Source organism: Argentina silus (genome assembly GCF_951799395.1).
Source record: "Argentina silus genome assembly, chromosome: Y".
Classification (NCBI taxonomy): domain Eukaryota; kingdom Metazoa; phylum Chordata; class Actinopteri; order Argentiniformes; family Argentinidae; genus Argentina; species Argentina silus.
Window position 1 is genome coordinate 2857501 of NC_139654.1, and position 26906 is coordinate 2884406.

At 43.8% G+C, this 26906-nt stretch overlaps 1 protein-coding gene across 5 annotated transcripts in view; it reads left to right on the top strand.

Moving 5' to 3' along the window:
* The window catches only part of LOC310823895 (uncharacterized protein), a 34939-nt gene that overhangs the window by 1429 nt on the left and 6604 nt on the right, over positions 1-26906 (top strand). The window contains exons 2-11 of one of the 5 annotated variants that reach the window (XM_083696830.1): positions 11902-12130; positions 19578-19724; positions 19945-20072; positions 20543-20656; positions 20767-20880; positions 22556-22669; positions 22780-22893; positions 23440-23530; positions 23698-23929; positions 24543-26358. In XM_083696830.1, the coding sequence (XP_083552956.1) occupies positions 19996-20072; positions 20543-20656; positions 20767-20880; positions 22556-22669; positions 22780-22893; positions 23440-23530; positions 23698-23929; positions 24543-26358 (2672 nt within the window). In that variant the 5' untranslated portion in view covers positions 11902-12130; positions 19578-19724; positions 19945-19995. Of the gene's footprint in view, positions 1-11901; positions 12131-17708; positions 17847-19577; positions 19725-19944; positions 20073-20542; positions 20657-20766; positions 20881-22555; positions 22670-22779; positions 22894-23439; positions 23531-23697; positions 23930-24542; positions 26359-26906 lie in introns of those variants that run through there. The other 4 variants (XM_083696831.1, XM_083696832.1, XM_083696833.1 and 1 more) reach the window with 4 other exon arrangements.

Below are 26906 nucleotides of genomic sequence, written 5' to 3' on the forward strand. Positions count from 1 at the left end.
CCTCAACCTGGTTTTGTCCAGCTGACTGTGATCTAGTAGGTTCAACTACATGAGGCCCTAGATAACAATAGATAATAATGACTGTGTCTAGACTAGTCAACAGTCTTTACACAGGTCACTATTGACCAACCAGCAGAGCTGTAAGACTGACAGACAGACTGTGTGAGTGTTGAATACACTCCTCTGTGAAGAGTCAATCAGTTGGTTTACTGTATGTTTTGTTTTTTATGTAAGATTGGCTTGTGTAATCAAAGTTAACTTTCATCTTTGATTTAATTTGACATTTATTCATCCTGTAAGTGAAGATCCAACTTCTATTTTACAATGACCACATTTTAGTTGAACTACCTTCCTCATTCTCTGAACAGTTGGCAACAGGAATGGACACCCGCTGATGTGAGTGAAAGATTGTTTAGAAGGAATTTTCTTATCTGACAGGGAAATCAAACCACAGGGAGAGAGAGTTCTGTTCTATTTTGCTGCTGTATATCGCTTCTGCAATATATACTTATGTAATATATATATACAGTGTTTGTATATGAGAGAGACAGGCTAGAATTACATACAGCAGGTGAAATAAGTATTGAACACGTCACCATTTTTCTCAGTACATATATTTCCAAAGGTGCTATTGACATGACATTGAGAGAGAGAGGGGGGGAGAGAGAGAGAGAGGGGGGGGGGGGGGAGAGAGAGAGAAATGGGCAAGAGAGAGGGGCGGGGGAAAGGAGTCAGAGGTCATAGGTCATGAGAGAGGGAAGGGGGGAAAGGGGTCATGGGTCAAGGGGGGGGGAAGGGGTCATGGGGGTGGAAAGAGTGAGAGGGGAGGAAAGGGGTCATAGGTCATGGGGGGGAAGAGAGAGGGGGGGAAAGGGGTCATAGGTCATGGGGGGGAAGAGAGAGGGGGTGAAGAGTGAGAGAGAGAGAGAGAGAGAGAGTGAGTGAGTAATGGGCGAGAGAGAAGGGGTCAGGGGTCATAGGTCATGGGTCATGAGGGGGAAGAGTGAGGGGGGGAAGGGGTCATAGGTCATGGCTCATGGGGGGGCGAAGAGTGGGGGGGTGGATGGGGTCATGGGTCATGGGGGGGGGAGAAAGGCGTCATGGGTCAAGGGGGGGGAAGGGGGTCATAGGTCATGGGTCCTGGGGGGGGGAGGGCATAGGTCATTGGGGGGGGGGGGGGGGCAAGAGTGAGGGGGGGGGGGTCATGGTTCATGGGGGGGGGGCAGGGGTCATAGGTCATTGTAGGGGGGGCAAAAGGGGCCACCCTCTCTCTCCCTCCTTCCCTCCACTCTCTCCCTGGGGGTGGGGGGGGCAGGGGTCAAAGGTCATGGGGGGGGCGGGGTAAAAGGGGTCACCCTAATGGGCCATATATATATAGGAGGTGCAATATATATATGGGGGGGGTGTTTGTGTGTGTGTGGGTGTGTGTGTGTGAGGGGGCGGGGGAGAGAGAGAGGGGGTGGAGAGAGAGAGAGAGAGAGAGAGAGTGTGTTTGTGTGTGTCTGTGTGATAATGTGTGTGTGTGTGTGTGTGTGTGTGTATGGGGGGGGGGGTGTGTGGGGGTGTGTGTGTGTGTGTGTGGGGGGGGGGGTGTCTACACCCTTCATTCTACATTGTGCTACATTGGTACTTGCCCTGTTTACCCTGTTTACATCACTGTCCATACAGGAAAACAGAGCCACACCTGTCCAGAGTCAGGGTGAGCGATTGTTTCTGGACAAACTGGTTCATCAGTAAAGAGAGTGTCTGAACACATATGAACTGAACATAAGCTGACAGAAGTAGGACGTGCATCAGTAGACAAACAAGTTTGAAGAATGACAGACAGACAGACAGACAGACAGACAGACAGAGACATTGTCAGTGTCCCTTGTTGGCTTCAGGAGAGAGAGATACTGTATATCCAGGATCAGCAGGCTATCATGTCCCTTTCCTCCCTCTGTTGAGCCCCAGACTGAAGTTTCTCACTTCACTGGTTTTGAACTTTGGTCTCCTTTAACGTGCTGTGTGTGTTCATTGGGTTTATAGCAGGAGGTTCTTTGAGGAGAGGAGAGAAAGGAGGGGACCACTGCCTTGAAAATGAGTCTCTCTGGGGAGAGAGAGGAGGGGACCTCTGCCTCTAAAATGAGTCTCTCTGGGGAGAGAGAGGAGGGGAACACTGCCTCTAAAATGAGTCTCTCTGGGGAGAGAGAGGAGGGGACCACTGCCTCTAAAATGAGTCTCTCTGGGGAGAGAGAGGAGGGGACCACTGCCTCTAAAATGAGTCTCTCTGGGGAGAGAGAGGAGGGGACCACTGCCTCTAAAATGAGTCTCTCTGGGGAGAGAGAGGAGGGGACCACTGCCTCTAAAATGAGTGTTGTGTTGTGTGAACTGTGATCCTGAGCAGTAAAAATCATATAACTGTTTATGGTTCTTGTTGATCATTAACCAGGGAGAGTGTGCTCTGCTGGAAAAGTGTACGTGTGGTGTGGTGTGGTGTGGTGTGGTGTGGTGTGGTGTGTTGTGTTGTGTTCTGTTGTGGTGTGTAGTGTGGTGTGTTGTGTACTGTTTTATTGTGGTGTGGTGTGGTTTGGTGTGTAGTGTGGTGTGGTGTGGTTTGGTGTGTAGTGTGGTGTGGTCTGGTGTGTGTGTTGTGTGGTGTGGTGTGGTGTGGTGTGGTGTGGTGTGGTGCTGTGTTGTGTTGTGTTTTAGTGTGGTGTGGTGTGGTGTGGTGCATGTGCTGTGTAGTGTTTTAGTGTGGTGTGTGTGTTGTGTAGTATTTTAGTGTGGTGTGGTGCGTGTGCTGTGTAGTGTTTTAGTGTGGTGTGTGTGTGGTGTGGTGTGGTGCGTGTGCTGTGTCGTGTTTTAGTGTGGTGTGTGTGTGGTGTGGTGCGTGTGCTGTGTAGTGTTTTAGTGTGGTATGTGTGTGGTGTGGTGTGGTGCGTGTGCTGTGTAGTGTTTTAGTGTGGTGTGGTGTGTTTTGTGGTGTGTTTGGGTTAGTGTTAGAATTTAAGTTATAATACTTTGAAATAAAATACCATTAACCAGAGCTGTTGATTCATTCAAAGACTTTATTCACAGAGAATATTTAGTCGTTCAGGTTTGCAAAGTTGACCTCATTATCTCTTCAGTCACCTGCCTTCATAGACTTCACACAGGTTAGAGAGAGGGAGAGAGGGAGGGAGAGAGGGATAAAGAGGGAGGGAGAGAGGAAGGGAGGTAGAGGGAGAGAGGGGGGGAGGAAGAGGGAGAGAGAGAAAAAGACAGAGAAAGTGTATAGTGTGGTTTGTTGTGTTGCGTTGTGTGTTGTGTTGTGTTGTGTTTTAGTGGTGTGGTGTGTTGTGTTTTAGTGGTGTTGTGTTGTGTTGTGTAGTGTAGTGTAGTGTAGTGTAGTGTAGTGTAGTGTTGTGTGTGTAGTGTAGTGTTGTGTAGTGTAGTGTAGTGTGAGCTATGATACTGAGCAGTAAAAGTTGTGTAAGTGTACATGTTGTTGTTGATAATTAACCAGGAAGGGAGGGTACTATGACTATGATGTAACATATGATATTAACAGTTACGGTCCAGAGTCAAACTCACCTGGCCTCCATATTCAGGCTGGCTTTATTTATGAGTTTAAAATAGAAAATAGCTTTGATTGACGTCTATTGTACATTCTTACTGCATTAAAGGGATAGATCACAAAAATAATCTTTTTTTTATTTTTTATATTATATATATATATCCACTCACCGGCCACTTTATTAGGTACACCTGTTCAACTGCTCTTTAAAGCAAATATCTAATCAGCCAATCACATGGCAGCAACTAAATGCATTTAGGCATGAAGACATGGTCAAGACGACCTGCTGAAGGTGGTTTAAGTGACTTTGAACGTGGCATAGTTGTTGGTGACAGACAGAGGGATAGAGGGAGTGAGGGAGGGAGGGAGGAAGAGAATGAGAGAGAGGAGGGAGGGAGAGAGGGAGGGATAGAGGGAGGGAAAGAGGGAGAGAGAGAAAGGAGGGAGGCAGAGAGGGAGGGAGAGGAGGGAGAGAGGGGGGGAGGGAGGGAGAGGATGGAGGGAGAGAGGGAGGGAGAGTAGTAGAGAGAGGTAGGGAGGGAGGAAGAGAGATGGGATGGAGAAAGGAGGGAGGGAGAGAGAGAGAGAGAGAGAGGGAGGGAGAGAAAGAGAGAGAGAGCGAGTGAAGGAGGGAGAGAGGGAGGTAGGGAGGGAGAGAGGAAGGGAGGTAGGGAGAGAGGGAGAGAGGGTGGGAGGTAGAGGGAGCGAGGGGGGGAGAGAGAGAAAAAGACAGAAAGAGGGAAAGAGAGAGAGAGAGATTGGATGGGGAGAAGAGGTAGGGAGGGAGAGAGGGAGGGAGGGAGGGAGAAAGAGAGGGAGAGAAAGAGAGAGAGAGCGAGTGAAGGAGGGATAGAGGGAGGTAGGGAGGGAGAGAGGGAGGGAGGGATAAATAGGGAGGGAGGTAGAGGGAGAGAGGGGGGGAGGTAGAGTAAGAGAGGGGGGTAGGGAGGGAGAGAGAGAAAAACACAGAGAGGGAAAGAGAGAGAGAGAGAGAGAGAGATTGGATGGGGAGAAGAGGTAGGGAGGGAGAGAGGGAGGGAGGGAGGGAGGGAGGTAGGGAGAGAGGGAGGGAGGCATAAAGAGGGAGGGAGGTAGAGGGAGAGGGGGGGAGGTAGAGGGAGAGAGAGAGAGAGAAAAAGACAGAGAAAATGTATAGTGTGGTTTGTTGTGTTGCGTTGTGTTGTGTGTTGTGTTGTGTTGTGGTGTATAGTGTGATTTGTTGTGTTGCGTTGAGTTGTGTGGTGTGTAGTGTTGTGTTTGGTGTGTTGTGTGTGTTGTGTAGTGTAGTGTAGTGTTGTGTGGTGTGTAGTGTTGTGGTGTGGTGTGTAGTGTAGTGTTGTGTGTGTAGTGTTGTGTGTGTAGTGGTGTGTAGTGTAGTGCTGTGTGTTGTGTGGTGTTGTGTAGTGTAGTGTAGTGTGGTGTGGTGTAGTGTGGTGTGGTGTGGTGTGGTGTAGTGTAGTGTAGTGTTGTGTGTGTAGTGGTGTGTAGTGTAGTGTAGTGTTGTGTGTAGTGAGCTATGATACTGAGTAGTAAAAGTTGTGTAAGTGTACATGTTGTTGTTGATTATTAACCAGGAAGGGAGGGTACTATGACTATGATGTATCATCTGATATTAACAGTTACGGTCCAGAGTCAAACTGACCTGGCCTCCATATTATATATACACTCACCGGCCACTTTATTAGGTACACCTGTTCAACTGCTAACCCTAACCCAATCACATGGCAGCAACTCAATGCATTTAGGCATGTAGACATGGTCAAGACAACCTGCTGAAGTTCAAACCGAGCATCAGAATGGGGAAAGAAGGTGATTTAAGTGACTTTGAACGTGGCATAGTTGTTGGTGCCAGACGGAGGGATAGAGTGAGTGAGGGAGGGAGGGAGGGAGGGAGAGAATGAGGGAGAGAGAGAAGGGAGGGAGGCAGAGAGGGAGGGAGAGGAGGGAGAGAGGTAGGGAGATAGGAAGGGGAGGGAGGCAGGGAGGGAGGGAGAGGATGGAGGGAGAGAGGGAGGTAGAGAGAGGGGGGGAGGGAGAGGATGGAGGGAGAGAGGGAGGGAGAGTAATAGAGAGAGGTAGGAAGGGAGGAAGAAAGATGGGATGGAGAGAGGAGGGAGGGAGAGAGAGGCACGGAGGGAGAGCAAGAGGAGGGAGGGAGGGAGGAAAGGGAGGGGAGTGAAAGAAAGAGAGAGAGAGAGATTGTGACAGAGAGAGAGAGAGAGAGAGAGAGAGAGAGAGAGGGAGGGAGAGAAAGAGAGAGAGAAAGCGAGTGAAGGAGGGAGAGAGGGATGGAGGGAGAAAGAGGGAGGGAGAGAGGAAGGGAGGTAGGGAGAGAGGGAGAGAGGGTGGGAGGTAGAGGGAGAGAATGGGGTAGGGAGGGAAAGAGAGAAAAAGACAGAAAGAGGGAAAGAGAAAGAGAGAGAGCGATTGGATGGGAAGAAGAGGTAGGGAGGGAGAGAGGGAGGGAAGGAGAGAGGGAGAGAGGGAGGGAGAGAAAGAGAGAGAGAGAGGGAGTGAAAGAGAGAGAGAGAGCGAGTGAAGGAGGGAGAAAGGGAGGTAGGGAGGGAGAGAGGGAGGGAAGGATAAAGAGGGTGGAAGAGAGGTAGGGAGAGAGGGAGAGAGGGTGGGAGGTAGAGGGAGTGTAACTGTACATGTTGTTGTTCATAATTAACCAGGAAGAGAGGGTACTATGACTATGATGTATCATCTGATATTAACAGTTACGGTCCAGAGTCAAACTGACCTGGCCTCCATATTCAGGCTGAGCTGGCTTCATCTGCCAGTTTAAAATGGAAAATAGCTTTGATTGACATCTACTGTACATTCTTACTGCATAAGATTAGATTAGATTAGATTAGATTCAACTTTATTGTCATTGTGCAGAGTACAAGTACAGAGACAACGAAATGCAGTTAGCGTCTAACCAGAAGTGCAAAAAAAGCAGAAAAGTGCAATGTGAACAATATATACAGGTAGTGCAGTATAAGATATATATGAGCAGTTTAAGTATTGCAGTATAAGCAGTATATGTATTAACAGAAACATTATAAGCAGAATAAATATAGAATGCAGTATGAACAGTATAAGCAGTATATGAGCTGTATAAGCTGTGCAGTATAAGCAGTATATGTAGTAACAGTAACATTAAAGCAGAGTAAATAAGTAGAATAAATATGGAATGCAGTATGAACAGTAAAAACAGATATGTAGAGTATGTACAGATATGTGCAGTGTATTAACAGTAGCATTATAAGATTAGTAAAAAATAAGGGTATGTGCATTATTAACAGTATAGACAGATATGTACAGAAGAGCAGTAGTATATAGTATAAGAGCAGTGTGTATAAGTGAAGATACAGTATGTACAGTTTATAGGAATGCTATAGGGTAAGAGTAGTACAATTGTCCGGGGGGGGGGGGGGGGGTGTAGGGGTTAGTTGGTACGTTGTCACCTAGGTGCAGAGTTGGAGTTCAGTAGGGTGACAGCCGCAGGGAAGAAGCTTCCTCTGAACCTGCTGGTTCGGGTACGGAGAGATCTGTAGCGCCTCTCGGAGGGGAGTGGGGTGAACAGTCTGTGGTTGGGGTGAGAACTGTTCTTGACGATGCTGGACAGCCTCAATGGAGGAGAGTGAGGAACTGGTAATGTGTTGGGCAGTTTTCACCACCCTCTGCAGTGCTTTCCGGTCAGAGGCAGAGCAGTTGCCATACCATACAATGACACAGTTGGTGAGGATGCTCTCGATGGTGCAGCGGTAGAAATTCACCAGGATCTGAGGAGACAGATGGACCTTCTTTAGTCTCCTCAGGAAGAAGATATGCTGGTGAGCCTTCTTGATCAGGGTAGAGGTGTTGAGGGTCCAGGAGAGATCCTCAGAGATGTGGACACCCAGAAACTTGAAGCTGGTGACTCGCTCCACCTCAGTCCCGTTGATGAGGATGGGGGTGTGTGTGCCAGCTTTTGACTTCCTGAAGACCACAATGAGCTCTTTGGTCTTCCTGGTGTTGAGAGCCAGGTTGTTGTCGGTGCACCACACTGTTAGGTGCTGGATCTCCTCCCTGGGATAGCTCACAAGGGATAGCTCACAAAAAAAAAATATATATATATATATATATATATATATATATATATATATATACTGTATATGTGTACATATGTATATATCTCTATCTGACAGAGAATCAGAGAATCTATCCTAGTCTATTTGGTATACACACCTCCTCAGAGTAGAAAGGAGAAGCTCGGCCCGGCACAGGGGGAAGAGGAGAGAGAGATGTGGCCCTCCTCGACACACGCAGCTCTCTACTACACGTTGTACAGCAAATGGGAGGCGTTGACCGAGTCAGTTACAAAGAACTGTCACGTGTGCAGAGTAGTGTGTCTATGGTTGTGTCTACTGTAGACACTGCTAACAAGCTCTTGAGCTTAGAGACTCTATCCTGGTCGAAACACATCTTATATTCGGCCATCATGCTTTATGTTAACATGTATAGTTTATTTCCCTCTTCTGTTCTCCCATGGACCAACCACAACTACCACCTCATTTCCTAAAGTCAATCTTTCCATCAACAGTGCCTTCGGAAAGTATTCAGACCCCTTCACTTTCTCCACATTTTGTTGTGTTTTTGAATTTCAGTACATTTATTAAAATGTAAGTACAGAAATCCCTCATGTACAGAAGTATTCAGACCCTTTCCTATCACACTCTTAAAAAGAGCTAAAATGCAAAAATCAACAATTCACTCAATAGGTTGAATTCAGTCCAAGTAATTTTGGAATTAATATCTTTGTTTTTATAGAGTCTCTGATTTGCATCCAAATCAATTCCACACTGTGTGGATTAGGATGTCACAACCAACTCAGCAAATTTCATAATTTTCTCTTGACCCTGACAAACTCCCCAGTCCCTGGCAGAGACAAACATAACCAGAATACTAGGACTTTCAGATCAAACTATATAACTAGGACTACAGATCAAACTAGGACTACAGATCAAACTATACAACTAGGACTACAGCTCAAACTAGGACAACAGATAAAACTATACAACTAGGACTACAGATCACACTAGAACGACAGATAAAACTAGGACTACAGATCAAACTATAATACTAGGACTACAGATACAAGTAGGACAACAGATAAAACTAGAACTACAGTTACAAGTAGGACGACAGATAAAACTATACAACTAGGACTACAGATCACACTAGAACGACAGATAAAACTAGGACTACAGATCAAACTATAATACTAGAACTACAGATACAAGTAGGACAACAGATAAAACTATAAAACTAGGACTACAGATAAGAGTAGGACTACAGATAAAACTATACAACTAGGACGACAGATAAAACTAGGACTACAGATACAAGTAGGACTACAGATACAAGTAGGACTACAGATAAAACTATAATACTCAGACTACAGATACAAGTAGGACTACAGATAACACTAGGACTACAGATAAAACTAGGATTACAGATGCAAGTAGGACGACAGATAAAACTGAGGGTGTGTGTGGCTATGCCTTGCTTACAGAATAGAATGAAGCTGGGGGAGGAGGGGGATTAGGGTCAGGGTTAGGGTTAGGGTTAGGGTTAGGGTCAGGGTTAGATTGAGCATAGAGACAGAGATCTGGACTGGATACATATTTAACTGTGATTAATTGTATTGATGATTTCCTTTACTTGTAACATTCAAGCTTCTTTAGTTAATCACCATAGTTTTCCTTTTTTCCACTTTATGATCTGATCCCTTGGTGCTCCAAGCTACATGATGGGTGATAAGGAAGTAGAACTGTGGGTGGGTGAGGCTACGTCTTGATCACATAACAGAATTGAGTGACTGCCAGTTTCCCTGCCTTCTGCAACCTGACACCTCCTCAGAATTATTCGCACACACGATCATTTCATTGGATAAGAAATATCTTGCCCCACCCCTCCCATGGTCACACATTGACAGGTAACTCACCTGATCTGTCCTCCGTGTCTGTCATCAGTGGAGAAGTTCAGTCTCAGACTAACCTCTCAGTCAGACAGCAGCCATCAGACTGTCTTTAGTCCTGACTGACAGACAGAGTGGAGAACTGCAGACGACCAATCGAAAAGGAGCAGAATGATCAGTTAGGCAGCAAAGCTCTGTTTTCTCTTTACTCTGGAGACGATGGCTGCTGTTGGAGACTAAGGAGTCGAGTACCAAGTCTCAAAGGGGTGACTGGGAATCACGGAGCAGGGACACTCTCCTGTGTAACAGCTAAGGGATGAGCTCCAACGTGTGTCCACAACCAAGCCAGAAGAAGAGAAACGTGAGAAACTCTCTTGTTGATGAATCATCATATTTAACAAGATTGAACTGTGATGGAAATGTTCACTATGAGTGTTGTGTTGTGTGTGAACTGTGATGCTGAGCAGTAAAAATCATATAACTGTTTATGGTTCTTGTTGATCATTAACCAGGGATAGCGTGCTCTGCTGGAAAAGTGTACTTGAGGTGTTGTGTTGTGGTGTGTTCTGTGTAGTGTAGTGTAGTGGTGTGGTGTGGTGTGTTGTTGTGTGTTCTGTAGTGTGGTTTGTAGTGTTGTGGTGCATAGTGTTGTGTGTGTTGTGCAGTGTAGTGTTGTGTAGTGTTTTAGTGTGTTGTGTGTGTAGTGTTGTGTAGTGTAGTGTAGTGTAGTGTTGTGTAGTGTAGTGTTGTGTGGTGTGGTGTAGTGTAGTGTAGTGTAGTGTAGTGTAGTGTAGTGTAGTGGTGTCTAGTGTGGTGTAGTGTGGTGTGGTGTGGTGAGAGCTATGATACTGAGCAGTAAAAGTTGTGTAAGTGTACATGTTGTTGTTGATTATTTACCAGGAAGAGAGGAGGAAAGGGAGGGGAGTGAAAGAAAGAGAGAGAGAGATTGTGACAGAGAGAGAGAGAGAGAGAGGGAGGGAGAGAAAGAGAGAGAGAGAGCGAGTGAAGGAGGGAGAGAGGGAGGGAGAGAGAAAGAGGGAGGGAGAGAGGAAGGGAGGTAGGGAGAGAGGGAGAGAGGGGGGGAGGTAGAGAGAGAGAGGGGGGTAGGGAGGGAGAGAGAGAAAAAGACAGAAAGAGGGAAAGAGAGAGAGAAAGAGATTGGATGGGGAGAAGAGGTAGGGAGGGAGAGAGGGAGGGAGGGAGAGAGGGTGGGAGAGAGAGAGAAAGAGAGAGAGACAGCGAGTGAAGGAGGGAGAGAAGGAGGTAGGGAGGGAGGGAGAGAGAGAAAAAGACAGAGAAAGTGTATAGTGTGGTTTGTTGTGTTGCGTTGTGTTGTGTTGTGTTGTGTTGTGTTGTGTTGTGTTGTGTTGTGTTTGGTGTGGTATGTTGTGTTGTGTTTGGTGTGGTGTGTAGTGTTTTGTTGTGTTTGGTGTGGTGTGGTGTGTAGTGTTTTAGTGTGGTGTGTTGTGTGTGTAGTGTGTAGTGTAGTGTAGTGTAGTGTAGTGTGGTGTAGTGTAGTGTTGTGTGTGTAGTGGTGTGTGGTGTGGTGTGGTGTGGTGTGAGCAATGATACTGAGCAGTAAAAGTTGTGTAAGTGTACATGTTGTTGTTGATTATTAACCAGGAAGTGAGGGTAATATGACTATGATGTATCATCTGATATTAACAGTTACGGTCCAGAGTCAACCTGACCTGGCCTCCATTTTCAGGCTGAGCTGGCCTCATTTGTGAGTTTAAAATGGAAAATAGCTTTGATTGACACCTACTGGACATTCTTTCTGCATTAAAGGGATAGATGTGTTGTGTAATATTCATATTATATATATATAAATATAAATATATATGTATATATTATATCTGTATCTGACAGAGAATCAGAGAATCTACCCTAGTCTATATGGTGTACACACCTCCTCAGAGTAGAAAGGAGAAGCTCGGCCCGGCACAGGGGGAAGAGGAGAGAGAGATGTGGCCCTCCTCGACACACGCAGCTCTCTACTACACGTTCTCCAGCAAATGGGAGGCGTTGACCGAGTCAGTTACAAAGAACTGTCACGTGTGCAGAGTAGTGTGTCTATGGTTGTGTCTACTGTAGACACTGCTAACAAGCTCTTGAGCTTAGAGACTCTATCCTAGTCGAAACACATCTTCTAGTCGGCCATCATGCTTTATGTTAACATGTATAATTTACTTCCCTCTTCTGTTCTCCCATGGACCAACCACAACTACCACCTCATTTCCTAAAGTCACCTAAAGTGTTTTTAGTCGTAATTATTACAATAACTGTATCATCTTCTGACAGAGATCAGAGAGGATGAGGGGAGACACATTTAACTGTGTAATTGTATTGATAATTTCCTGTACTTGTAACATTCAAGCCTCTGTTGTTTTATATTGATTGTTACATTCCTTTACAGTTCAGTCTTTCTCTAGTTCGTACTGTCGGCTTGTCCTGGACCAGCAGACAACAGTGACTGTTGAACTCTGCCTAGACCTTGTCCTGGACCAGCAGACAACCGTAACTCTTGAACCCTGCCTAGACCTTGTCCTGAACCAGCAGACAACCGTGACTGATGAACCCTGCCTAGAACTTGTCCTGGACCAGCAGACAACCATGACTGTTTAACCCTGCATAGACCTTGTTGAGTGAGTCCCACATCACATCATCAACCAAATAATCATTCAATTTCTAGTCAGATTTTCGCTTTGGTCATTTTTTTAAGTTTATTTCCTGCAGCATGAAAATCATGTGTGTGTGTGTGTGTGTGTGTGTGTGTGTGTGTGTGTGTGAGTGTGTGAGTGTGTGTGTGTGTGTGGTCTTTGGTCTTCTTTAACATGTTGAGTGTGTTCATTGGGTTTATAGCAGGAGGTTCTTTGAGGAGAGGAGAGAGAGGAGGGGACCACTGCCTCTAAAATGAGTGTTGTGTTGTGTGAACTGTGGTCCGGAGCAGTAAAAATCATAAAACTGTTTATGGATCTTGCTGATCATTAACCAGGAAGAGTGTGCTCTGCTAGAAAAGTGTAATTGTGGTGTTGTGTTGTGTTGTGTTGTGTTCTGTTTTGTTTTGATGTGGTGTGTAGTGTTGTGTAGTTGTGTGTGGTGTGGTGTAGTGTGGTGTGGTGTGGTGTGGTGTGGTGTGGTGTGTGTGTGTGTGTGTGTTGTGTAGTGTTTTAGTGTGGTGTGGTGTGTTGTGTGGTGTGTTTGTCGTAGAATTTAAGTTATAATACTTTTTAAATACCGTAGTATTCAATACCAGAGCTGTTGATTCATTCAAAGACTTTATTCACAGAGAATATTTAGCCGTTCAAGTTCGCAAAGTTGACCCCGCACAAAAAAAACAATCTAATTTGTTTTTAATATTATATTATATTATATTTTATATACAGTGGGGGAAATAATTATTTGATCCCCTGCTGATTTTGTTATTTTGCCCGATTACAAAGAAATGAGCGGTCTATAATTTTTATGGTACTTTTATTTCAACAAATAGAGACAGAATATCAACAAAGAAGTCCAGAAAAAACACATTATATAAAGTTATAAATTAATTTGCATTTGATCGAAGGAAATAAGTATTTGATCCCTTACAAACCAACAAGAATTCTGGCTCATACAGACCGGTTATATGCCCATGAGGCGTTTTTTGAAATTTCTGTGAATTTATTAAAATTTAAATACAGAAATCCCTCATGTACAGAAGTATTCAGACCCTTTGCTATGACACTCTTAAAATGAGCTAAAATGCAAAAATCAACAATTCACTCAATAAGTTGAATTGAGTTCAAGTCATTTTGGAATAAATATCTTCGTTTTTATAGTGTCTCTGATTTGCATCGGAATCAATTCCACACTGTGTGGATTAGGATGTCACGACAAATTTCATGATTTTCTCTTGACCCTGACAAACTCCCCAGTCCCTGCCAGAGACAAACATACCCAGAATACCAGGACTACAGATCAAACTATAATATTAGGACTACAGATGCAAGTAGGACTACAGATAAAACTATAAAACCAGGACTGCAGATAAAACTATAAAACTAGAACTACAAATCAAGCTGATCAAATTGTATTTTCAAGCTTCTTTAGTTAATCACCATAGTTTTCCTTTTTTCCACTTTATGATCTGATCCCTTGGTGCTCCAAGCTACATTATGGGTGATAAGGAAGTAGAACTGTGGGTGGGTGAGGCTACGTCTTGATCACATAACAGAATTGAGTGACTGCCAGTTTCCCTGCCTTCTGCAACCTGACACCTCCTCAGAATTACTCACACACACGATCATTTCATTGGATAAGAAATATCTTGCCCCACCCCTCCCATGGTCACACATTGACAGGTAACTCACCTGATCTGTCCTCCGTGTCTGTCATCAGTAGAGAAGTTCAGTCTCAGACTAACCTCTCAGTCAGACAGCAGCCATCAGACTGTCTTTAGTCCTGACTGACAGACAGAGTGGAGAACTGCAGACGACCAATCTAAAAGGAGCAGAATGATCAGTTAGGCAGCAAAGCTCTGTTTTCTCTTTACTCTGGAGACGATGGCTGCTGTTGGAGACTAAGGAGTCGAGTACCAAGTCTCTAAGGGGTGACTGGGAATCACGGAGCAGGGACACTCTCCTGTGTAACAGCTAAGGGATGAGCTCCAACGTGTGTCTACAACCAAGCCAGAAGAAGAGAAACGTGAGAAACTCTCTTGTTGATGAATCATCATATTTAACAAGACTGAACTGTGATGGAAATGTTCACTGTGAGTGTTGTGTTCTGTGAACTGTAATCCTGAGCAGTTAAAATCATATGACTGTTTATGGTTCTTGTTGATCATTAACCAGGGAGAGTGTGCTCTGCTGGAAAAGTGTACTTGTGGTGTTGTGTTGTGTTCTGTGTAGTGTTGTGGTGTGGTGTGGTGTGGTGTGTTGTGTTGTTGTGTGTTCTGTAGTGTGGTTTGTAGTGTTGTGGTGCGTAGTGTTGTGTGTGTTGTGTAGTGTTTTAGTGTGTTGTGTTGTGTGGTGTGGTGTGTTGTGGTGTGTAGTGTGGTGTTGTGTTGTGTTGTGTAGTGTAGTGTACTGTAGTGTAATGCCGTGTAGTGTTGTGTAGTGTAGTGTTGTGCGGTGTGAGCTATGACACTGAGCAGTAAAAGTTGTGTAAGTGAACATGTTGTTGTTAATAATTAACCAGAGCAAGAGGAGGAAAGGGAGGGGAGTGAAAGAAAGAGAGAGAGAGATTGTGACAGAGAGAGAGAGAGAGAGACAGAGAGAGGGAGGGAGAGAAAGAGAGAGAGAGAGCGAGTGAAAGAAGGAGAGAGGGAGGTAGGGAGGGAGAGAGGGAGGGAGAGAGAAAGAGGGAGGGAGAGAGGAAGGGAGGTAGGGAGAGAGGGAGAGAGGGTGGGAGGTAGAGGGAGAGAGGTGAGTAGGGAGGGAGAGAGAGAAAAAGACAGAAAGAGGGAAAGAGAGAGAGAAAGAGATTGGATGGGGAGAAGAGGTAGGGAGGGAGAGAGGGAGGGAGGGAGAGAGAACGAGAGAGAGAGAGTGAGTGAAGGAGGGAGAGAGGGAGGTAGGGAGGGAGGGAGAAAGAGGGAGGGAGAGAGGAAGGGAGGTAGGGAGAGAGGGTGGGAGGTAGAGGGAGAGAGAGAAAAAGACAGATAAAGTGTATAGGGTGGTTTGTTGTGTTGCGTTGTGTGTTGAGTTGTGTTGTGTTGTGGTGTGTTGTGTGGGTTGTGTTGTGTCGTGTTTTAGTGTTGTGTGTTGTGTTGTGTTGTGTTGCGTTATGTAGTGTTTTAGTGTGTTGTGTAGTGTAGTGTTGTGTGTGTAGTGGTGTGTAATGTAGTGTTGTGTGGTGTGAGCTATGATACTGAGCAGTAAACATTATTTAAGTGTACATGTTGTTGTTGATTATTAACCAGGAAGGGAGGGTACTATGACTATGATGTATCATCTGATATTAACAGTTATGGTCCAGAGTCAAACTCACCTGGCCTCCATATTCAGGCTGAGCTGGCTTCATTTGTGAGTTTAAAATGGAAAATAGCTTTGATTGACGTCTACTGGACATTCTTACTGCATTAAAGGGATAGCTCACAAAAAAAACAATCTAATTTTTTTTTAATATTATATTATATTTTTTATATACATATATATGTATATATATGTATATGTATATATCTCTATCTGACAAAGAATCAGAGAATCTACCCTAGTCTATATGGTGTACAGACCTCCTCAGAGTAGAAAGGAGAAGCTCGGCCCTGCACAGTCAATCTTTCGATCAACAGCGCCTTCGGAAAATGTTCAGACCCCTTCACTTTCTCCACATTTTGTTGTGTTTTTGACTCAATTTAAAATGAATTGAATTAAATTAATTTGCCATCAATCCACACGCAATACCCCAGAATGACAAAGCAAAAACACGTTTTTTGAAATTTCAGTAAATTTATTACAATTTAAATACAGAAATCTCTTATGTACAGAAGTATTCAGACCCTTTGCTATGACACTCTTAAAATGAGCTAAAATGCTAAAATGTCATCAACAATTCACTCAATAAGTTTAATTGAGTTCAAGTAATTTTGGAATTAATATCTTTGTTTTCATAGAGTCTCTGATTTACATCGGAATCAATTCCACACTGTGTGGATTAGGATGTCACGACCAACTCAGCCAATTTCATAATTTTCTCTTGACCCTGAGAAACTCCCCAGTCCCTGCCAGAGACAAACATACCCAGAATACTAGGACTACAGATAAAACTAGGTCTACAGATAAAACTGGGACTGCAGATAAAACTATACAACTAGGACTACAGATCAAACTAGGACTACAGATCAAACTATAATACTAGGACTACAGATACAAGTAGGACTACAGATAAAACTATACAACTAGAACTACAAATCAAACTGATCAAATTGTATTTTCAAGCTTCTTTAGTTAATCACCATAGTTTTCCTTTTTTCCACTTTATGAACTGATCCCTTGGTGCTCCAAGTTACATGGAGAAACTAGGACTACAGATTAAACTATACAACTAGGACTACAGATCAAACTATACAACTAGGACTACATATCAAACTAGGACTACAGATCAAATTATACAACTAGGACTACAGATCAAACAAGGACTACAGATAAAACTATACAACTAGGACTACATATCAAACTAGGACTACAGATCAAACTATACAACTAGGACTACAGATCAAACAAGGACTACAGATCAAACTATACAACTAGGACTACGTATCAAACTAGGACTACAGATCAAATTATACAACTAGGACTACAGATCAAACAAGGACTACAGATAAAACTATACAACTAGGACTACATATCAAACTAGGACTACAGATCAAACTATACAACTAGGACTACAGATCAAACAAGGACTACAGATAAAACTATACAACTAGGACTACATATCAAACTAGTACTACAGATCAAACTATACAACTAGGACTACAGATACAAGTAGGACGACAGATAAAACTGCGGGTGTGTGTGGCTATGCCTTGCTCACAGAATAGAATGAAGCTGGGGGAGGAGGGGGATTAGGGTCGGGGTTAGAGTTAGGGTCAGGGTTAGGGTTAGGGTCAGGGTCAGGGTTAGGGGTAGGGTCAGGGTTAGGGTTCAGCACAGAGACAGAGACAGAGATCTGGACTGGATACATATTTAACTGTGATTAATTGGGTTAGGGTTAGGGTTAGGGTTAGGATTTAACTGTGATTGATTGTATTGATGATTTCCTTTACTTGTAACATTCAAGCTTCTGTAGTTAATCACCATAGTTTTCCTTTTTTCCACTTTGTGATCTGATCCCTTGGTGCTCCAAGCTACATGATGGGTGATAAGGAAGTAGAACTGTGGGTGGGTGAGGCTACGTCTTGATCACATAACAGAATTGAGTGACTGCCAGTTTCCCTGCCTTCTGCAACCTGACACCTCCTCAGAATTATTCACACACAGAATCATTTCATTGGGTAAGAAATATCTTGCCCCACCCCTCCCATGGTCACACATTGACAGGTAACTCACCTGATCTGTCCTCCATGTCTGTCATCAGTAGAGAAGTTCAGTCTCAGACTAACCTCTCAGTCAGACAGCAGCCATCAGACTGTCTTTAGTCCTGACTGACAGACAGAGTGGAGAACTGCAGACGACCAATCGAAAAGGACCAGAATGATCAGTTAGGCAGCAAAGCTCTGTTTTCTCTTTACTCTGGAGACGATGGCTGCTGTTGGAGACTAAGGAGTCGAGTACCAAGTCTCTAAGGGGTGACTGGGAATCACGGAGCAGGGACACTCTCCTGTGTAACAGCTAAGGGATGAGCTCCAACGTGTGTCCACAAACAAGCCAGAAGAAGAGAAACGTGAGAAACTCTCTTGTTGATGAATCATCATATTTAACAAGATTGAACTGTGATGGAAATGTTCACTGTGAGTGTTGTGTTGTGTGAACTGTGATCCTGAGCAGTAAAAATCATATAACTGTTTATGGTTCTTGTTGATCATTAACCAGGAAGAGTGTGCTCTGCTGGAAAAGTGTACTCGTGGTGTTGTGTTGTGGTGTGTTCTGTGTAGTGTTGTGGTGTGGTGTGGTTTGTTGTTGTGTGTTCTGTAGTGTGGTTTGTATTGTTGTGGTGCGTAGTGTTGTGTGTGTTGTGCAGTGTAGTGTTGTGTAGTGTTTTAGTGTGTTGTGTTGTGTGGTGTGTAGTGGTATGTAGTGTAGTGTAGTGTAGTGTAGTGTAGTGTTGTGTTGTGTGGTGTGTAGTGGTGTGTAGTGTTGTGTTGTGTGGTGTGAGCTATGATACTGAGTAGTAAAAGTTGTTTAAGTGTACATGTTGTTGTTAATAATTAACCAGAGCAAGAGGAGGAAAGGGAGGGGAGTGAAAGAAAGAGAGAGAGAGATTGTGACATAGAGAGAGAGAGAGAGAGAGAGAGGGAGGGAGAGAAAGAGAGAAAGAGAGCGAGTGAAGGAGGGAGAGAGGGAGGTAGGGAGGGAGAGAGGGAGGGAGAGAGAAAGAGGGAGGGATGGAGGAAGGGAGGTAGGGAGAGAGGGAGAGAGGGTGGGACATAGAGGGAGAGAGGAGGGTAGGGGGGGAGAGAGAGAAAAAGACAGAAAGAGGGAAAAGAGAGAGAGAAAGAGATTGGATGGGGAGAAGAGAGAGGGAGGGAGAGAGAGAGCGAGTGAAGGAGGTAGAGAGGGAGGGAGAAAGATGGAGGGAGAGAGGAAGGGAGGTAGGGAGAGAGGGTGGGAGGTAGAGGGAGAGAGGGGGGGAGGTAGACGGAGAGAGAGAAAAAGACGGAGAAAGTGTATAGTGTGGTTTGTTGTGTTGCGTTGTGTGTTGTGTTGTGTTGTGTTGTGTTGTGTTGTGTTGTGTTGTGTTTGGTGTGGTGTGTAGTGTTGTGTTGTGTTGTGTTTGGTGTGGTGTGGTGTGTAGTTTTTTAGTGTGGTGTGTTGTGTAGTGTAGTATAGTGTAGTGTAGTGTAGTGTAGTGTAGTGTAGTGTAGTGTAGTGTAGTTTAGTGTAGTGTAGTGTGGTGTGAGCTATAATACTGAGCAGTAAAAGTTGTGTAAGTGTACATGTTGTTGATTATTAACCAGGAAGGGAGGGTACTATGACTATGATGAATCATCTGATATTAACAGTTACGGTCCAGAGTCAAACTGACCTGGCCTCCATATTCAGGCTGAGCTGGCTTCGTCTGCTAGTTTAAAATGGAAAACAGCTTTGATTGACGCCTACTGGACATTCTTACTGCATTAAAGGGACAGCTCATGAAAAAAATATCATTTTTTTTGTAATATTATACATTATATATATATATATATATATATATATATATATATATATATATATATATATATATATATTATAACTATATCTGACAATGAATCAGATAATCTATCCTAGTCTATATGGTGTACACACCTCCTCAGAGTAGAAATGAGAAGCTCGGCCCGGCACAGGAGGAAGAGGAGAGAGAGATGTGGCCCTCCTCGACACACGCAGCTCTCTACTACACATTGTACAGCAAATGGGAGGCGTTGACCGAGTCAGTTACAGAGAACTGTTGCTGAAGATTTACTTTTCCCATCAGAATTTTTTTACTCAACATTCCAGTTGTCTGACCAGACATTGACCTTGTCCTGGACCAGCAGACAACCGTGACTCTTGAACCCTGCCGAGACCTTGTCCTGGACCAGCAGACAACCGTGACTCTTGAACTCTACATAGACCTTGTTGAGTGAGTCCCACATCACATCATCAATCAAATAATCAATCAATTTCAAATTTCAAATTTCCCCTTGGTCATCCTTTTAAGTTTATTTCCTGCAGCATGAAAATCATGCGTGAGTGTGTGTGTGTGTATGTGTGTGTGTGTGTGTGTGTGTGTGTGTGTGTGTGTGTGTGTGTGTGGTCTTTGGTCTCCTTTAACGTGCTGTGTGTGTTCATTGGGTTTATAGCAGGAGGTTCTTTGAGGAGAGGAGAGAGAGGAAGGGACCACTGCCTCTAAAATGAGTCTCTCTGGGGAGAGAGAAGAGGGGAACACTGCCTCGAAAATGAGTCTCTCTGGGGAGGTTGAAGCCATGGGGTAAGAGAAGAGTCTCTGAAGGGCATTTATCATGAAAATGATGATACTGATGATGATGATGATGATGATGATGATGATGATGATAGATACTTCATTCATAACCAGATTAGTGTTAGACACAAGAATGTAGATATACTGTGGTTCAATGCATTCTGTAGCAACATACAGTGTTGCAACACTCACTAGAAGGTGTGTCCACGGAGGAGGAGAGCAGTTCCTGGAAGGAGATGGCCATTAAAAACCTAAAAGCCACTGACAATACAGTTATATTAATTTGGACAGGCCACACCGTCCCCACTCTCCTCCTCTCAGCGCACCCCAACCGTCCATGGTAATGGGGATCCCCTGAATGAAACAAAGACAGGTTCATTAACACTCTGTCCTTCACAATGCCACCCTCCTGTGGAACTGGCTCTAGATGCTCAGCTCATATAGCACATTTAAAAACACAACTCCATCTTGTAATACAGGGTCCATCAGGAGAGACCAGCCTCACCTGTACCCAGCTGTGTGTCCATGAAGAGTGACTGCTCTATGGAAGAACCAATAGACTTCAGAGGAAGACTTCCTCATTCAGGTCAAAGGTTAGTTTGAAGTTTATTCCTCATATGTTGACAACACAGATACATACTCATGAACATGTGATGTTCACTGTCGACTGTTAGTTAATGTGAATTCATTTTGTGTTTGACAGGGTCCAGAAAGAGAGACCAGCCTCACCTGTACCTAGCTGTGTGTCCATGAAGAGTGACTGGTCAATGGAAGAACCAATAGACTTCAGACAAGGAACCATCACTACTAAACAAGGGTAGGTGTATCATGGGGGATGTGATGAACTAACTGCTAGACTACGCCACCTGTTTGTTTCATGAGGTCCTCGGAGGGAACTAGAATGACCTCAGGTTCTACTATCAAGGAGGGAGCATGGGAATAACGCACACAATGCAACACTCATTTATTGTACAGCTTCTAATCACATCATCTTCAATTCTAGGAGCTCAGCACATATTAATCATTAAAGGTAGAATTTCAAATGTTAGACACAGGAATGTAGATATGCTGTAGTTCAATGCAAACTGTAGCAACAGACAGTGTTACAACACTCCCTAGAAGGCGTGTCCATGGAGGAGGAGAGCAGATCCTGGAGATAGATGGCCACTAAAAACCTAAAAGCTACTGACAATACAGATACAGTGCATTCGGAAAGTATTCAGACCCCTTAACTTTTTCCACATTTTGTCATTTTACAGCCTGATTCTAAAATGGATTCAATTCATTTGTTTCCTCATCAATCTACACACAATACCCCATAATGACAAATACAATACAGGTGTTTAGAAATGTTTGCGAATTTATTAAAAATAAAAAAATTAAATGTCACATTTACATAAGTATTCAAACCCTTTGCCGTGACACTCGAAATTGAGCTCAGGTGCATATTGTTTCTATTGATCATCCTTGAGATGTTTCTATGACTTGACTGGAGTCCACCTGTGGTAAATTCAACTGATTGGACATGATTTGGGACGGCACATACCTGTCTATATGAGGTCATTTTACATTTACATTTATGGCATTTAGCAGACACCTTTATCCAAAGTGACTTACAGTAAATAGATCTGTTTAAGTAAGTGAATCATCTATCCATCAGTCATCATAAGATAAAGTAATCAATGGTCAGACTAGGGTTAGGATTAGGGTTAGGATTAGGATTAGGGTTAGGGTTAGGGTTAGGGTTAGGGTTAGGGGTTAGGGACATAGGCAGTCACAATGCTAGAAGAAGATTTATTTTTTTTTAACAGGAGAAAAAAGGTCCCACAGTTGACAGTGCATGTCAAAGCAAAAACCAGGCCATGAGGTCGCAGGAATTGTCCGTAGACTTCCGAGATAGGATTGTGTCAAAGCACAGATCTGGGGAGGATACAAAAAAATATATTTATGATTCAAAAGCAATTCACAATACAGTTATATTAATTTGGACAGGCCACACCGTCCCCACTCTCCTCCTCCCAGCGCACCCCAACCCTCCATGGTAATGGGGATCCCCTGAATGAAACAAAGACAGGTTCATTAACACTCTGTCCTTCACAATGCCACCCTCCTGTGGAACTGGCTCTAGAAGCTCAGCTCATATGGCACTGTAGCAGGGTCCTAGACATAGAGGCGGACTAGTTGGTGGTGATAAGGGAAGATAGCCCATTTATTTAGAATGTTGCTTCTTTTTTGTAGTTCCTTTTCCAGTCCTCGTCAACTATTCAGTCTTTAGCTGTTCAGCCTTCTCGTTGACCTTTTCGCCGCTGCTCTCTGAAAGCAGAGGCACACACATCTTAAACCATTCGTTAACAAAGCTTCATTTGCAACAGGTGTGCGACAAAGCCTCGCTTCCGCACCTTGGCCACGGTCCTGTAGCACCCTCTACAGGCCGAACGCTGCATGTCCCCCCACAGGCACATTTAAAAACACAACTCCACCTTGTAATGCAGGGTCCAGCAGGAGAGACCAGCCTCACCAGTACCCAGCTATGTGTCCATGAAGAGTGACAGCTCTATGGAAGAACCAATAGACTTCAGAGGAAGACTTCCTCATTCTGGTCAAAGGTCAGTTTGATGTTTATTCCTCATATCCTGACAACACAGATACACACTCATGAACATGTGATGTTCACTGTCGACTGTAAGTTAATGTGAATTAATTTTTTGTTTGACAGGGTCCAGAAAGAGAGACCAGCCTCACCTGTACCCAGCTGTGTGTCCATGAAGAGTGACTGGTCTATGGAAGAACCAATAGACTTCAGACAAGGAACCATCACTACTAAACAAGGGTAGGTGTATCATGGGGGATGTGATGAACTAACTGCTAGACTACGCCACCTGTTTGTTTCACGAGGTCCTCCGAGGAAACTATAATGAACTCAGGTTCTACTTTCAAGGAGGGAGCATGGGAATAACGCACACAATGCAACAATCATTTATTGCACAGCTTAAAATCACATCATCTTCAGCTCTAGGAGTTCAGCACAAATTTATCATTAAAGGCAAATGTTAGACACAGGAATGTAGATATACTGTAGTTTAATGCAAACTGTAGCAACAGACAGTGTTACAACACTCACTAGAAGGGTTGTCCACAGAGGAGGAGAGCAGATCCTGGAGAGAGATGGCCACTAAAAACATACAAGCTACTTTCAATACAGATATATTCATTTGGACTGACCACACCGTCCACCAATGTTAGTTTTTGGTAATATTCATCTGACCCAGGAAATAGGTTTTGCGGTATACACACTTAAGTTATTCTATTTGGGGAACTGGGCCTCATTCACACTTCTCTGGATAAAGACATCTGCTTATTTCTTGTTTTTACCCAGAATCCCCAGTGACCAAGTGGAGAGACCAGAGTCAGAGATTCCCAGTGGTCAGTCTGTCCAGAGTCAAAGTGATCTGGCCTCCATATTCAGGGTGAGCTAAATAGAAAGTATGACATTGAAGATGGCAAAGTCATCCCCATACAAAAGTTATTTTTTTCTTATTTCAATTGCATGCCAAAGTCAAGTGTTTTTTGTATTTAGTCTCTCTACTGTAAAGGTTTGCCCATTATTGTCTATCTCACGTGTCTATCTCACTAGTTGCTTGAAGACAATGTCATCACTTTACTGAGAAATGAGCTGAAGAGGTTCAAGAGGCTTATTTCTCAAGACTACCCAGAGTGCTTTGAGAGTCAGGGGGAGGAAGAGGAAGTGGTGGATGATGAAGAAGAAGAGAAGCAGGAGAGCAGTGCCAGAGAAGGGGCTCTGAAGATCACACTGCATGTCCTGAGGAACATGAACCAGAAGGACATCGCTGACACACTGGAGAAATGTAAGAGATCTCATGTGTTTTGGTACTGGGCCTGAAATATTTTTGGAAATATAAACACCACTAACTGTAATTATGATGTATATCCCCATTTGGTCACTCTTTATATTATGTTGCCTCTATACCTTAGTTTCTCTGTAATTACTCCAGTATCAAGATTTGTTGTTTCTGTATAATTGCATAGTAATGGGTTTGGACAGTTTCCTATAACACAGATGGAATAAGGACTGTTCTTTCCTACACGTGTAGTAATATATCATTCAACTACACTACATACTATGTAATTAATTACTATATAATTAATTAATAATTAATTACTATATAACAACTTGTTAATTAATACAATATGTGGTCCTCTGTGGCTCAGTCGGTAGAGCATGGCTTTAACAACGCTTAGATTGTGGGTTTGATTCCTGCTAGGACCATATATACTGAAATGTATGCACTCACTGCAATTTAAGTCGCTTTGGATAAAAGTGTCAGCTAAATGGCATATATATATATATATATATATATATATATATATATATATATATATTTTACAGTCACTGCAGGTATTGGGTCAACTTAATCTAAAGTGTGCCAGGAATATTTTTTTCATTGTTTTGTCATTCAGATGAGGTTGCTGTGGTGTGCCAACAAGAACTCAAGTCCACCCTGAAGACGAAGTTTCAGTGTGTGTTTGAGGGAATAGCAAAGCAAGGCAACAAAATACTTCTCGATAAGGTCTACACAGAGGTCTACATCACAGAGGGTGGAAGTGGAGAGGTCAATAACGAACATGAGGTCAGACAAATTGAGACAGCATCCAGGAGACCAGCAACACAGGAGACACCAATCAAATGCAACGACATCTTCAAGCCTTTACCTGGACAAGACAAACCAATGAGAAATGTGCTGACAAAGGGAATCGCTGGCATTGGAAAAACAGTCTCTACTCAGAAGTTCATTACGGACTGGGCTGAAGGAAAAGCCAATCAGGATGTCCAGTTCATATTTCCACTTCCTTTTCGGGAGCTGAATTTAATGAAAGAGAAGAAGTGCAGTTTGAATGAACTTCTTGGTCATTTCTTCATTGAAATAAAAGAATCAGGAATCTCCAACTTCGACAAGTATAAAGTTCTGTTCATCTTTGATGGTCTGGATGAGTGTCGACTTCCTCTAGACTTCCAGAACAACGAGACATGTTGTAATGCCACAGAGTCAACCCCAGTGGACGTGCTGCTGACAAACCTCATCAAGGGGAATCTGCTTGACTCTGCTCTCCTCTGGATAACATCCCGACCTGCAGCAGCCAATCAGATCCCTCCTGAGTGTGTTGACCAGGTGACAGAGGTACGAGGGTTCAACAACCCACAGAAGGAGGAGTACTTCAGGAAGAGAATCAGTGATGAGAACCTGGCCAGCAGAATCCACACACACATGAAGTCATCAAGGAGCCTCCACATCATGTGTCACATTCCAGTGTTCTGTTGGCTCTCAGCCACTACCCTAGAGAGACTGTTGGGTGAAGCAGAGAAAGGAGAGATGCCCAAGACTCTGACACAGATGTACACACACTTCCTGGTATTTCAAACCAAACAGAGGAATGTGAAGTACCTTGGAGACCATGACAGAGATCCACAGTGGGATAAAGAACTAATTCTGTCACTGGGAAAACTGGCCTTCAATCAGCTGGAAAATGGCAATCTGATCTTCTATGAGGAAGACCTGAGGGAGTGTGGCATTGATGTCACAAAAGCCACAGTGTACTCGGGAGTGTGCACTGAGATCTTCAGAGAGGAGTGTGGGCTGCACAAAGTGTTCAGCTTTGTGCATCTGAGCATCCAGGAGTTTCTAGCTGCTTTATATGTGTTCCTCACATTCAACCACAGCAATGAGAATCCACTGGTCAAACAGAAATCCTCATCCATGAAGCTACAGTCATCACACAGCCGCAAACCAAAGATTGACACACCACTGATCAACCCCATCATCAACCTACACAAGAGTGCAGTGGACCAGGCCTTACAGAGTGAGAATGGTCACTTGGACCTGTTCCTCCGCTTCCTCCTGGGCCTCTCACTGGAGTCCAATCAGAATCTCCTACGAGGCCTTCTGACACAGACAGGAAGCAGCTCACAGACCAATGAGGAAACAGTCAAGTATATCAAGGAGAAAATCAGGGAGAATCCCTCTCCAGAGAGGTGCATCAATCTGTTCCACTGTCTGAATGAGATGAATGACCATTCTCTAGTGGAGGGGATCCAAAGCTACCTGACCTCAGGACGTCTCTCGAAAGCCCAACTCTCACTTGCACAATTGTCAGCTCTGGTCTTTGTGTTGCTGACTTCAGAAGAGGAGCTGGATGTGTTTGACCTGAAGAAATACTCCAGATCAGAAGAGGGTCTTCTGAGGCTGCTGCCAGTGGTCACAGCCTCTAAGACGGCACTGTAAGTAGATGGACAAAACACTGCATTGAAACTTGGGCTATGAATGGAGTATGTGATCACTTATTATGATTTATGGATTAAATGGAAGAAACTGAGTTATTGATCACACGGTCAAAAGTCATTCATTAATTGATTGCACACTTATGTTTATCTTTCATGTTTTATTGACACACAAATATGTGACTTGCTCCATCATGTTCAGTTGCTTTGTGTCTCGACTCCCTATAATGAGTTAGAAAGAAGTCAGATTTTCGCTTTGGTCATTCTTTTCCAGTCGGAACTGGTTCGGAAAAATCCACTCCTGATGTCGACTCTGTTTTTAACCTGACGACAATCGCATTCCACTCGCGGGACCACAGATACTCACACCGCAGCAAATGAAGACTTTTTGTCTGACATTAAGCAAATAACATAGGTAGAATATATAATAACATGGATGGCTGTGTTCACAGTTCAGCTAATGAGTTTGTCAGCTTTATTTTTGTGAAAGTGGAATGAGTCAGTTCTTTAGCCAGTGAGTTCACACTGCTGTTTTCAGGAGCTCGCCA